Source organism: Cibotium barometz, chromosome 7 (genome assembly GCF_041138505.1).
Source record: "Cibotium barometz isolate CiBa-2024 chromosome 7, ASM4113850v1, whole genome shotgun sequence".
Taxonomy (NCBI): domain Eukaryota; kingdom Viridiplantae; phylum Streptophyta; class Polypodiopsida; order Cyatheales; family Cibotiaceae; genus Cibotium; species Cibotium barometz.
Window position 1 is genome coordinate 32,445,848 of NC_141052.1, and position 14,587 is coordinate 32,460,434.

At 39.3% G+C, this 14,587-nt stretch overlaps 2 protein-coding genes across 2 annotated transcripts; both read left to right on the forward strand.

Annotated features, from left to right (window-relative positions):
* Nucleotides 1–3,904: 3,904 nt before the first annotated feature.
* LOC147636893 (floral homeotic protein AGAMOUS-like) lies at nucleotides 3,905–6,875 on the forward strand. The gene is made up of 3 exons (XM_086800983.1): nucleotides 3,905–4,609; nucleotides 5,241–5,319; nucleotides 6,651–6,875. The coding sequence occupies exons 1-3, from the start codon at nucleotides 4,398–4,400 to the stop codon at nucleotides 6,873–6,875; spliced, it is 516 nt and encodes a 171-aa protein (XP_086657109.1). The 5' UTR covers nucleotides 3,905–4,397.
* A 5-nt stretch (nucleotides 6,876–6,880) lies between these two features.
* Nucleotides 6,881–10,804, forward strand: LOC147636894 (uncharacterized). Its single transcript, XM_086800984.1, has 6 exons — nucleotides 6,881–6,958; nucleotides 7,053–7,094; nucleotides 9,047–9,073; nucleotides 10,308–10,370; nucleotides 10,472–10,604; nucleotides 10,722–10,804. Exons 1-6 carry the CDS (start codon nucleotides 6,881–6,883, stop codon nucleotides 10,802–10,804), a joined length of 426 nt encoding a protein of 141 aa, XP_086657110.1.
* Nucleotides 10,805–14,587: the final 3,783 nt, after the last annotated feature.

A 14,587-nucleotide genomic window follows, 5' to 3' on the forward strand; every position in this document is an offset into this window, starting at 1 on the left:
TTTTGAGTATCCATGCCTACATTAATCTATCTGCTAATTATTCACTAATTACATCTTAATCATTTCTTAATCACTTTGTTAATCATGTTGATTCTAGTGTATGATCCACCATAGCTCATCATTTAGCTCAAATTTCAACACATACCAGAGTATATACAAGCGGTCCATAATGTGAACACGCTAAAGTGGAGTGGATAGGTGTGGAAAGCCAGTGTAGTCCAGTTGTAGAATCTCTGGCAAAGATATATCATGCTAGCTACCAAACCCGCCAATGATGTAAATGTCGAACGGTCATGCAGGCACCTTGTGAGTGTTAACACATGTTGAGCTTGACATCTCAACACATGTGGTACTACAAAAGCAGGATCTGTTGGGCTCACAAGAGGTGTTACAATTTCTTTCAATGTGGGCATCCTTGCTTTGGACGTCGCAACTTGCGCCATGGTTCTTTGTATTCTTTCATGTTCAATGACCCCATATATACAATCACAGATACCCTATAAACGTTCCTCCTCTGTTGTGGCTCCAGATATGGATTGGACAATCCCTTTCCAATTAACGCCATACGCTTGGTCTATGGCAAAATTCACAAGAGTGCATTCTACTCCCAATCATTTGTGAGAAGATGTTGATTCATGATTTGCATGCCTAGATCTTTCCCCGAGGTAGACGCAAAGTTATTGTTTGTATTGAGAATATCGGGCACTACTTGCACAGTCCTGGCATGGGACTCGTATTGGGCTACTAATCACTGTTGTGCCAATTGCAAGGTATCTTCCTCCTTTTCTCTAGCACCTTGGATCAAATCCTCTACTGTCTGCACTTATTCTAATGTTCTACCATCGGGCATAAGCACTTCTGGAGAGGTGGTTCGATGGTCACAGTTGCGCAGCAAGTTCAACAGATGCATGGATAGGGATATTAACATGAATGCTTCCTGATTATTGTGGCAAGAGTACACCAGGTGTCTCTTTAGAGTTAACCTCAACTCCTTCATCATATGGCATGTAGGTCATAAGGTTTGGCTTAGAGGTAGCAGTTGGGGCCGGACCTCAGAGGTAGCAGTTGGGGCCGGACCTCAGAGGTAGCTAACTACGCAGCCAAAAATACTAGTGGTTGGCTTGGCTGGTGAGACTTGGTTAGGATTCTTACTTCTTGGAGCTACGGATCCTTCCATATTGAGTCGATTTCTCACTGGTCCCTAGTAGAGGTCCTTGTACAACGCTAACCAAAGGTCCTGAGCCCACCGTACAGTGGTACATACCTAGTTCGATAGATACATTATCGTCTATTTCGGCCTCTAATACACACCCAGATTGTAGGTGCATGTGATTATAGGGTGTAGGAAGGTCCTAGAGATGCCCTAGTGGTGGACAAGTTTGGGAGTTTTTATAAAATTTTTTGTTTTTTAAATATATATATTTTTTAATTTTTTTTTGATTGATCAAAGTTTTTTTTTAACAGGTGTTTTGTGTTTCTTAACCCATTTGGCACCAAAAATAGTGTACTTTTTTCAGGTGGGTCAAGTGCTGCAAGCGCTGGCTCCCATAGTTAAGCTCAACTATACAAAATTGTAATTTTTTGGGTGTCGCACAAGTTGCGTCAATGTGATCACAACAGTCTAAAACATATAATAGGCAAGTTTGTCCGAGAACTTTCTGAAATATTTCTACTCTTTTTCCGCCGACCTTTTATCTTTTCCCCCTTTATCTTTTTACTTTTCACTTCTTATTTTTTCCTATTTTTATTTTTTATTTTTTAAGTTTTACTTTTATTGTTTATTTTTTGGTTTCACTTTTTGGTTTCACTTTTTGGTTTCACTAAAAAGGGGGTTTTCCTAGAATCTTTGACTTGGGGCTTGCACGCATTAAATGCATCTAGCCACACAAATTAGATTTTTGGGAATTTGTGGCTAGTGGCCTAAACGCTTGTATGCATTAAATGTGGCCAACCAATCAAGATACCCCAAATTTGTGGCTAGTGGCCTAAACGTCTGTACGCATTAAATGTGGCCAACCAATCAAGATACCCCAAATTTGTGGCTAGTGGCCTAAACGCATGTATGTATTAAATGTGGCCAACCAATCAAGATACCCCAAATTTGTGGCTAGTGGCCTAAACGCCTGTATGCATTAAATGTGGCCAACCAATCAAGATACCCCAAATTAGGCAGAGGATTAAGTGTAGTTAATCTGATTAAATTACACTAATGTGAAATTGTAGAAAATACAAAAAACATAGAAATTTCTGTGTGTGCCAAATCCTCGAACACTATACACTTCTCCTTTTATTTCAAAATGTGGAAGCTATATACCATTAACTCTCTAAGCATATGTTATGTGAGTATGAGTTCCTTTCACTAACTCCTTCAAAAGCCCATGCACACTTAAACTCTTTGATTTGACTCTTCTCTAAGTGAAGATGCTCTCTTCTAAGGGATCATGGACTCAACCTTGTATGTCAACCAAGGAAAAAATTAGGGCCTAATCTTCACTAATTGGCTATTTTTTGGAGTTTTTTCACAAAACAATTAGGTCGGTATCTTAAAACATTCGCCCAATTTTTGGCCATTTTGAAGGGTTTAAAAAAATTATTTTCAAAAAAATATTTGCCCAATTTTGGCCTTGTGATGGAGTGTGGTGGTCTTTCGCTTCGCAAAGGTCCACCCCCCACAATATTCACGTCAACAAGCAGGCCAGCGAGCCATGATCAAAAACCTCCAAGCATTAGAAGTCCTTTACATGGTTTAACCCAAAAAGCTTCGATCCTCATGGAATTCAACCATGGCAAGCCTAATAACCCCACTGCACTACATCTTCCGCGAGAACAACTCATCCCACAACTGGCATGGTCGTGGTCATGGATCGGTAGAGGGTGAACCTTAACACTCACATCACCAGATTGTAAAAAGTTTAATTAGTTGGTATAGTTCATCAGCTCTCAGTAGTAGGAATGCGGAATGTAGCAGATGCTGCCAATTGATACTCTCATGTGTAACTGTGCATTGAACTAAATTTTTGAACTCTAACTGCACTCTCTGACCTCCACCTCCCCGATTCTAGGTAGATTTCGGGGTGCCTGTGTACGTGGCACCCCGCGGGCCCTAGCATGAATGGTCACCTAGCCGGTGACCGTCTCAGTACACAGACAGTGGTATAGACAGCTGTACAAAAAATTTATGAACACACGTCGGTGCGTTTATAGTGATTCGAACCTAGGTCTTTGCGCCAAGGAAGACGAAACTCCTATCCACTACACTTGTGACATAAACACACTTGTGACATAAACACATGCCCTTAACACCTTATGAACATATGTCTACAAATGGACCCATCACCGACCATTGATCGGGTGACCGGGCCCACGGGGTGCCGCGCACACAGGCACCCCGAAATATACCTACAAAGCCCACCTCCCCACAACCATGACGACTGGGAATGGGCATGGGGAGCCATTCGCGGGGAAGAATGGGGAGCCAGCGCCAGTCTCGGGGAATCGGTTACCAGCAGCTGGCACTGGCTCCCGGATTCCTCCAGGGAATGGCATCCTTGGCCCCATCATGAACGGTCACCTAGCCGGTGACCGCCTCAGTACACAGACAGTGGTATAGACAGCTGTACAAAAAAGTTATGAACACGTCGGTGCGTTTACTGTGATTCGAACCTAGGTCCTTGCGCCAAGGAAAGCGAAGCTCCTATCCACTACACTGCGCATACACTTTTGTGACATAAACACATGTCCCTAACACCTTATGAACATATGTCTACAAATGGACCCATCACCGACCATTGATCGGGTGACCGGGCCCACGGGATGCCACGCACACAGGCACCCCAAAATATACCTACAAAGCCCACCTCCCCACAACCATGACGACTGGGAATGGGCATGGGGAGCCATTCGCGGGGAGGAATGGGGAGCCAGCGCCAGTCTCGGGGAATCGGTTACCAGCTGGCACTGGCTCCCCGATTCCTCCAGGGAATGGCACCCTTGGCCTGCGCTCGCCACGGAGGCCATGTCGCGCGTACACGGTGCGGGATAATTCCGCGCACCAAGTCGGAGTCGTCACGCGAGGGGCGGTACATTAGATGTGGAGACAGGCGGCAAATCGCCTTTGTCCTGTTGAGAATATGGTTCCCGCAGGGCACAAGAGGGTACAGCTTCCGCTTTTCTTTCTATTTTGCTGAGTGATGGAGTGCGAACCACATCAGCAAAATCGAGAAGACCTGCCGACCGGCAAATCGAACGGGCAAATCGGACCATGTGAGAAGCTCGGACGCAGACAAGCGACAGGTCGCCTTTGTCCTGTTGAGAGAGAATAAGCTCGGACTCTTCAAATACACCTGCGCGCACCACAACGGAACAACAAGGCTTTTCTTTCTATTTTGCTGAGAGTGATGGAGGTACCACATCCAGAAGCTAGCCATGGCCGGAGGAAGCCCATGGCCATCCGGCGCATCGAGAACCCCGCCGACCGGCAGGTGACCTTCTGCAAGCGTCGTGCCGGCCTCCTCAAGAAGGCTTACGAGCTCTCGGAGCTGTGTGACGTCCAGCTGGCGGCGATAGTCTTTTCCCCTACCGGCCGGCTCTCCGAATTCGCCAGCCCCGAGTAGGCCAAAACAACACCTCTCTCGTCGTATAACATCTCATATGTGTGTGTGCGTGTGTGCCTATTACACAATGTGCATGCATCCCACATACATACCTAGCTTTCTTTATTCAAAAGTACAATACCTATATTGGTTATAACCTCTCTTTTTTAAAGGAGTGTTTATTATGAGACATGGTAGAAAGGATAAAAGATTAAGACTTGTGAATAGAGCACCTCTCTCCTAGTAGAAATGATAGGATCCTCTAATGTGTGGTATCGTTGCTTCAAGTTATTGTGGCCATGGTAAAAACCCTTTCAAAAAGACAAAGTGTTTTGTTTTCAGTCATGCATGTGAGACCGAGTAGATGAGGCTAGGGTCTATAAATCTGATTAGATCATCAAAGAAGAGGAGGGGAGCCAGGGTAGGCTACCTGCACTCGTTTTTATAATAACATGATCATTGTGATTTAATAATGCACAAAAAAATGATTTCTTTTACTGGAGTTTTTTCTGTGCTCGCACAAACATTTGTAAACAATTTCAATTTTTAAAACTTATATTTGACATGCATATGTAGAGTATTGACGCACATATAGCCTTACAACTAATTAGTATTATTTCTCATGCTTTATTATTTATGTTTTTTTAGTGCATACGAAATCTTGGAAAGATATCAAGAATCCATAGAAAGTACAGAAATAATTGGGGACATGATCCCTAATCTAGAGGTGAGTTGACATTGTTCAAATTCTTGTCCACATAAGTGAGCTTAGGTTGTGTGATAAGATGTCAAAATAAGATGTTTATTGCTATTCTAACTTGTCAGACTCTCTTATATATATATATACATATATATATATATACATATATATATATATACATATAACCTTTCTTTAAACCTTCCTATCACTCAAATCTATCGGAGAGGTTGCTCTTTGGTATAATTTTAGCTAATATTTTTCTTTTTGAAAATCCTTATTCATGATCATGAGCTTATGGTGTATGATAAGATGTTATAAGGAAACACACACACACACACACACACGTATACACACATACATACTTATATACATATATACATATATACACATATATACACACACACATACATATGTGTATATGTATATACATACATATGTATACACACACACACACACACACACACATACACATATATACATATATACATACACATATATATACACACACACACACACACATAATTTTCTATCTATCTATTTACATACGTACCCAACTACTTATCTATATATCTTTTTAGCTTGGTTACTATGATGGAAGTTGTTTCCAAATAATTATGTCTTGAGGGTGTTAGATTTAGTGGTTTATTTAAAATCAAGTTTTTTAAGGAATACTAGTACATATATTTGTGTAGGTTAGTGGTTGCCTTGAAATATGTAACAATTATAAAGTGATGCATCACAAGTAGCTTAATCCTTCATTTCCTTCATATTATCTTCTTGTAGAGAGCATAATCTAGTCTTGAGGGGTTCACTACTAAGAAACCTTATATATCACACGTGCGTTCAAGGGGTATTTAAAAAACCCCTTACATGTGAATTTTTCATGAATAAAATGATCCCTTTTTATTTATGGACTTATAAATTTTTTTTCAAAATTGATTTAAAAAACCCCTTCTGTAAATGTAATTTTGTAAATTTGCCTTAAAATTTAAATTATAAAACCCCTTCATTTGAACTCACATGGTAAACATACATATTTTTTGAACCCCCTAGAATCTAGCCTAGAAATGAAGCATTTTTCTCTCAAGGTCTAGTAGTGAAGGGCCCCTCCCCTTCCCATCCCTCTGAGAGAGAGAGAGAGAGAGAGAGAGAGAGAGATTTACAAGTCTTTAGAGTGAAAGATATGTTAAATAAATTATTGGTACAAACACATGCTATAGATTGCATACAATGTGTATACGTTGTGTGTATGCGTGTGCATGTGTCTATGCACATGGTCCAAGTGTAGGCGGACATTTTTTATTTTATCCATAAATGCTAATCCCCCAATCATGTTCATATGTGGGTACTTGTATTAGTATTGGAAAGGTGAAGCTCTTTTGTTGAAGAAGCAGATTGACATCTTAAGAAGCAGATTGACATCTTACAAAGTGAACAAAAGTAAGAAAATGTGTCGAGATTTTTTAAAATGTCAAGCACATGTTTTGTACCTTAATAGTTCGAACTTGGATAATACAAGGCTACATGTATTTGTAAACATTTATCCTAATAAGCTTTCTTTTCTTTCTGTAGCTTTTTGGTGAACCTCATGTCCTTGCATCTTAAAGACCTTAATATACTTGAATCAAAGCTTCAAGTTTCAATTAATAAGATAAAAGAGAGAAAAGTGAGTATGTTTAAATTTATGTTATAAGCACTTTACTACTAAAAAGCTACATGTACTAAAATTTACAAACTTTCTTATGTTTAAAACCTTTTAGATGCAAATGTTTGAAATTCAAGACAAGAACATAGGCAAGAAGGTACCTTTCTTAACATAATGGTGACTAGATTGGATTCTTACAATAGTATTTAATATTTTGATGTTTCGTAAAGGTGTCTTTTTTTTTAACACAAGTTCATAAAGATTGGAGTCTTACAATAGTATTTTGATGTTTCATAAAGGTGCCTTTTTTTAAACACAAGTACATGAAGAAAAAAACATTTAGGATCCAGTGTGATGTGGAGTTTTTCAATAAACCAATACTTAAATCATCTTGGAATTATGCTCCCATATGCCGATAAATGTACACATGTGCATACATGTGTGTGTTTGCATGAACAAAAAGGTGTGCATGCAAACACCCACATTCATACATTTACGTGTGTACTTGTGTATTCACACAAACACGTATACACAAGTGCATCCATTTACAAATATAAGCAAGATTATAGTAGGCTATGTAATGTAGTAAGATTCAATAGTTGGATTTCAATGTCAACACTAGGATTGGAGTCTAGGCTAGTCAAACATGGCTTATCCTTATGTGATAGGCTAGTTAAAACATGAACAAGATAAAAGATGAGCACAAGATGATGAGAAGAGCACTAATTTTCAATAGACATCCATTACTTGTACTACAAAATCTTATACAAGGCTTCCCATGGTGGATGGATCTCATAAAATGTTACTTAAACTCAATTTATGAAAGTGTTTGTAGGGTGCTTGTTACTTTTTATAGAATGCACCATGGACCAAGAGAAAACACCATTTGGTGTGTTAATTGCCTAAACCTGAGTCTATCTCTGCCTATCCCACCATAATACCTCCCCTAGGCCTGACTTAAAAGTCAGGCCCTCACACACAGTACTTGCATGGGGGGTTTTAATTTGGAAAGCCCTCAACGTGGCTCTCCATAGCTCTTACATGGTTTTGATGTCCAACAACCTCCCCCTTCAACCATGCATGAGGCAAGGAACGTCACAGGGACTAGAGATAGCCCGAATAAGATGCCATGTTGGTATGACAAGCATGGCAACCACCATGACCATGGATGGCATGGGAGGGGTTGGCTCTCCACCTCTTCTGCAGTTTTGACGTACAGAGATACCATCACTAATATTGATATTCATTCTCTAATAAGAAAATATGACCAAGGGAATATAGTACCAAGGGAGTGAAGGCATGTAGGTGCTTTGGGTGCCATCCTTCAAATCAAGGACTTTGAATCTTGAGAATTGCCTTTAATAAAATACTACAACACATCGGGAGCGTGGCAGTGTTTTTGGAATGGAAGTATCGGGGGCTTTCACGATGCTTAGCAACGATATATTGCTACTCCATAGCACTTTTTTGCTGCTCAGCACTGTAATATCGCTGCCCAGTAGCATTTTTTACTGCTCAGGCAGCGAAAAAGCATTGCCCAGTAGCGTCTATAGTAGCGAAACAACGTTGCTATACTGTAAAAATATCTCGCTTTTTTGTGGCTTATTTTGGTGCCGCGTAGTTTTATATCTTTTGAATACAATAAACTTGTACTCTGAGTTTTTGTTTTGCAAGTTTTTGCCTTGTCTATCACTTCTACCTCTCCTACTCTATCCTCCTCAAGCTTAAGCAAGGTATGCCTACTCATTTCCTTCATTTCCTATGCAAACAAGCTTTCCATTAAAGCTTTCTTATTTCCCTTCTCTTTCTTCTCTTTTAAGTTTTTTTTTCTTTTTTTTTTCTTCTCATTGAAGCTTGACCCTAACCCAAGCTTCTACATAGAAACCCTAATAAAGAGATTCGATGGAGAGCTCTTCATCAAAGATCTCTATTACGTTTTCTATTTAGAAGCTAAGATTAGTGTTAAGCTATAATGAGAAAGAAAAAAAATAGATTCAATAAGTTAGGGCAAAATCTTTCATTAGGATTTCTATTAAGATTAGGGTTTTGTATATGCTTTCTATTAGAGTTACTAATACTTTTTTTTCTTTATTTGGTTTGATTTTGTAGGTTATCCACACATACAAGCCCCATAAAGTAAGAGATCTCTCCCTTTTATGTTTCCTCTCTTATGCTTTTACATGTTATATGGTTTGTAAGTTTTAGGATTTGTTATTTTTTCTCCCCTACATGGATAGCATAGCTCCTCCCAACCCGCGCATGCAGGTAGCAACCAACGCATGTCGGTAGCTTCCTACGCATGGCGGTAGCAACCAATGCATGCGGGTAGCTTCCTATGCATGCATGCCGGTAGCTTCCTATGCATGCGTAGGTTGCTACGGGTATGCATCGAAAGCTTCCTACACATGCATGCCGGTAGCTTCCTACTATGCATGTTGGTAGCTTCCTATGCATGCATAGGTTGCTACCGACATGTGTAGGAAGCTACCGATGCATGCTGGTAGCAACCTACACATGCCGGTAGCTTCCTATACATGTCGGTAGTAACCAACGCATGCTGGTAGCTTCCTATGCATTGGTTGCGGCATGTATAGGAAGCAACTGGCATGCGTTGGTTACTACCAACGTGCATAGGAAGCTACCGGAATTTGTTGGTTGCTACCGGCATGCGTTGGTTGCTACCAGCATGTGTTGGTTGCTACCAACATGCGTTGGTTGCTACCAGCACGTGTAGGTTGCTACCAACATGCATCGGTATCTTCCTACGGATATCGGTAGCAACCTATGCATGCCGCTGGCTTCCTATGCATGCCACTAGCTTCCTACGCACGCCGGTGGCAACCTACGCATGCCGGTAGCTTCCTATGCATGCCGGTAGCAACCGGTTGTTTCCTACGCATGCCAATTGCTACCTACGCATGTCGGTTGCTAACCAACGCATGCCAGTAGCAACCCACGCATGATGCGAGTAGCTTCTGATGCATCCCGTAACATGCCGGTTGCTTCCTATGCATACCGGTAACTTCCTATGCATGCCAGTAGCGACCAATACATAGGAAGCTACCGGCATGTGTTAGTTGCTATCGGCATGCATAGGAAGCTACCGACATGCGTAGGTTGCTACCGGCATGCATCAGTAGTACCCTACGCATGCCGGTAGCTTCCTATGCATGCCGGTAGTAACCTATGCATGCCAATAGCAACCTACGCATGCCGGTAGCTTCCTATGCATGCCGGTAGCAACCTATGCATGCCAATACCAACCTACGCATGCTGGTAGCTTCCTATATATGCCGATAGCAACCAACGCATGATGCCGGTAGCTTCCTATGCATAAGAGTTTTATGTATTTACGTTTTTTCTTGGATAGATGGCAAATAACTTGAGGCGTGATTTTACACGTGAAGGAGGAGTCGTGATCCTGACAATATTTGTAAGTATATATTAGCCTCAGATTGTATCTTATCTTTTATTTAAAGAAGGTTATCTTAAATAACAACTTTCTAAAATGTTCACTTGTTTGTACAACTACAGCTTGAAGCAGTGGACCGCCCCCTATGCAAGAGGAATATGATTTTGCATTACAATGGGGTTTGCAAGCTCTATTTGATAGGGTGCAAGATGAAGGATGGATTATTATTACTGGAGGAGATTCTTGGCAAGCATGGCAAGTAAGTACATTTCTAAACCCTAAACCTCTTTGTTTTTGCAAAACTGATTCTCACTTGTGTTAGTTTTATTGTATTTTCGGATCATCTAACTCGAAACGGTGGTGCAAACGTAGCTATTGATAGCAATGGAAATGTGAGAAGCAAAGGGGTTGGAGCCGCACAAGGAACAATACCAATTGCACAGCATGAGATCTAGATAGCCCCTAGCTCCATAGGTTTGTAGTATGCTTTATATTGTATATGAGTTTTTGAAAACATACACTTATGTAATCCGCTAAGTATTGTAATTGAATTTCGACATTCCTAAAACCATGATTTGCAAATGTCTTTTGTTTTTGGTATTTGTAAGTTTTACATTACACTTGTTCATGATGATGTGAAGCTATGTTAGTTTCACTATGTCTACATTAGAAAAAAAAGAGCTAGGGCAGACTGGGAGTTCTGGGAAGACTCCCCATTCTGCCCCAGCTTTTTTTAATTCTATAGTACATTCGCTGTTCACAATAGTGAAACAAGCAGCGTTATATCGCTGCTAAGTAGCGAAAATAGCGCTGCTAGTTTTGTTGCTGAGTAGCGAACCCGCTGCAGCAAAAATAGCAATGATATAGGCCCGACATCTCCGCACTTTTCTAGTTATAAAAGCGCTGCTAAACTGTGAGACCCCACCCTCCCCGCGCGGCCTTCTCCAGGGTGCTGGCAGCAGCGGAAGCAACAGCCTCTGGCGCAACGTAGGGATTCCCACTCGGGGCCCCTCCTAGGAATATCTGGACAAGAGAGTAGCCCGGCAGCTCCTCTGAAACCGAACCCGAAAAAGCTTTTCCCTTGCCCGAAAGGCATGAGAGATTCCACCAAGAAAATCATCTAACGAGAGATTTATCTAATGGGTCAAGGCCTTAACTATCCAATCTGATGCGACCGAGCCCGTAGGTCACATGGCCAGATCAAAGAAGAGATTTGCACATAGAAATCACCACTTTCCCCCCCTTAAGCGAGGCACAACCCACTGATTCTTTCCCACATAGAACAAGAATCTTATAGGGACTTAGTCTAACTAGCGTAACTTGACGTATCTGACTGTATCATAGGAATCCACCGATCCAACCTAACCCCAACTAGCCCATGGGTTAGCCAACCGCCCGACCACTGTATTGGTGGGATCCCTTTTATGTAAAAATTTGGTTATGTTTTGTCTCGGGTACCAAGGAAAAGAGTTCCCACGCCCCCTAGCCAACGCTTCAAGCAAAATTCAAGGTAGTCACACCACTTACACACTCGATATGAAATTGTCTTTTTCACAGATTCGGCTGTCCTTAAAGCAATCTTTTAGTGAAACCATAGTATTATTGATCATAATCCTCCAAAATATCCAGTCCAGTGTTTTATAAAAATATCATTCGAACTCTTCATTGAAGACCAGCTAGTCAACCAACGAGATCCAATCTTAAATTCCAATTCACATAGATAATTCCTTTCCAGTCTATTCATATCTTCCTCGACATACGCATGGGTGTCCTAGCAACCGCGAGCCCCTGCATCACCTGGTTAGAACCCTCTAGGATCCTACTTAGGTGTCCTAGCACCACTCAGGGACCGCTTCGTCGGTCCTCGCCCATCGTACCGGCGGAAGCGTACCATTTTAGCCATACGAAGGCTGGTCAAGACCTCGACAGGCTTTGCCGGCGAGTGACGTCTTTTGACGACTCCCCCGCTAGTTGTTGCAACAACGAATCTCTCCTTAGTTAAACATAAGACAAATGCTTCCTCTAGCATTCTCGCGTAAAAGAGTCATTTTTCAAAATAGAGTTTCTATGCAAGTAAGAATTTTCCTATTTTGAGTTTGATTCCACAAAACCCTTTTTCTGGAAAACCTGATTTTCTTAATGAAAATCACGAATCTCATGTCAGGGTAATCCACCCATCAATTTCAATGAATTTCCAGTTCATTTCTTGATGATATCGGTCTAGGGAAAACTTCTCTAATTCGGTCGGTAGTCTATTCTTCGTAACAAAGATTTGGAATTGGTCACGAAGTTTTACTTTATTAAGATGCGAGAGATGGGCAAGTAATTTACTAGCCCGCCATTCTCATGGTCGTGGTCTAACCAAAAATTATTCGGTTTATTTCTAACTTTGATTCCTAAGGATTTTTCTTCTAATTAACTGATAAATTAACAGTGACTTCCAACTATACGGGAAGATCCAATTTTTTAAAAATTCATTCTTTTTGACCACAAGAGATTTAAAAATAGTTCTATTTGAGAATAATGGGATTTTATAAAAATAACTCTTTTTCCAATACTCCATATCTGCATACATTGATTTATTCGTATAAAAATATCTTAAAATATTCTTTTCATCAAATTGATCTTCAACATTAATATCCCATAATTTATACATGAAATCATGGTGAAAACTTCTCTTTTACATCTAAATTAATTTATGAATTTTTCTACTTAAAATAAAATGAAATTTTCTCTTTTAAATAAATAAAAATATCCATAATTTGGAATATGCCAAAAATGTCTCTTTTAGCATTTAAAGGTTTGCATCTAGAATATCATGGGAATTTCTCTTTTTACATCTAAATTTTTATGCATGAAAATAAATATATCAAAAATTTCTTTTTTATCTTAATTAAATAATTATGCATAAATACAAAAAAGTATTTTCCATAAATATGATTAGAAATCATTCTTTTTGCATAAAATATCTAAACCTAGAATATGATAGGAATTCCTCCTTTTGCTTTATTAAAATTATGCATAAAAATAAGATTTATATATATTTTTTGGAAACTTTACCATAGCTGTGTTGCAATTATTCCTTATTTCTAAAAATGTTAGCATAACCCACTTTCAATTTAGGATGAGTTAATATAATTTTTCTATATCATAAACAAGTTTAAAATAATTAATCATCTTTTTTTTTCTAGATTAAAAATCATAAAAATAACCAATATCTTTCTCTAGCTTGTCAAGCCTAGTGTTTGGATTAAGATAAAGATATTATCATTAAGAATCATCCTTCCACCAAGGATATAGCCATAATAATGACTAATCTTTCCAAAAGAGAGATTTTCTTAAAGAAAATATTATAATTAAGCATAGAGATTAACCTTAATCTAATTAAATATTATGAATCTTTGGAAAGCTTGATTTGAAGAAAAAGGCATTGATTTTGTAAGACTCCTCCCCAGCCTCTCAAAATGTCCAGCACATTCCCCTGTAATCAATTCCCTCTTCAGAAATATAAGAGATCTTGTCTCTGCCTGTTTTGGCATAGAGAGAGAAAAAATTCTAGAGAGAGAATATTCAGATTTTGAATATTTTTGGATAGAAAAATATCTCATCTTATTAAAATGAATTCCCCTGAAATAGAATTTCAAAAAGAATTTTTCAATGTGCAATTGGAATTAATTGGAAATGGGTATAAAGGACCTTAGCCCAAGGGTCTAGATTTTCAAAAATTTTAGATTATGGTCCAATTAAGGTTCCTTTGGGCCAATAAGATCAATCCTTGTGTAGGGAGGAGATAAATCCAATTTGTAAAAGAAGATACCCAAAAATGAGTAAATGCTCACATAACATGAAGAGTTGACTATGTACAAGGTTTATTAGTAAGAAACTATGAGTAATATCAACAATATGAGATAATTTGGGTATCCAAAAATGAGTAAATGCTCACATAAGATAGAGAGTTAAAAATGTACAAGGTTTATTAGTAAAAAACTATGAGCAATATTAAAAATATGAGATATTTTAGGTATAATAACTCCATTTTGACACATATGTAAGGAAGGGGAGTCCATTAAAGGAGGTGCATATTTCACATGCTTGAATGAGTTTTAAACTCAAAAATAATGTGATATTTTTATCTCTCCTCTCTCTTGAATCAAACCAAATCAAAATGGAATCAAACTGAATCAAAAAGTAACCAAACTAGATCCAAATCTAGTCCAAATTCAACCAAACTGAATCTA

Coding starts and splice junctions, on each gene's coding strand:
- LOC147636893 (XM_086800983.1), top strand. CDS start 4,398: ATGGAGGTACCACATCCAGAAGCTAGCCATGGCCGGAGGAAGCCCATG. Junction 4,610..5,240: donor TCCGAATTCGCCAGCCCCGA/GTAGGCCAAAAC, acceptor ATGTTTTTTTAG/TGCATACGAAATCTTGGAAA. Junction 5,320..6,650: donor ACATGATCCCTAATCTAGAG/GTGAGTTGACAT, acceptor TACTTGTATTAG/TATTGGAAAGGTGAAGCTCT.
- LOC147636894 (XM_086800984.1), top strand. CDS start 6,881: ATGTCCTTGCATCTTAAAGACCTTAATATACTTGAATCAAAGCTTCAA. Junction 9,074..10,307: donor ACACATACAAGCCCCATAAA/GTAAGAGATCTC, acceptor TTTCTTGGATAG/ATGGCAAATAACTTGAGGCG. Junction 10,371..10,471: donor TCGTGATCCTGACAATATTT/GTAAGTATATAT, acceptor GTACAACTACAG/CTTGAAGCAGTGGACCGCCC.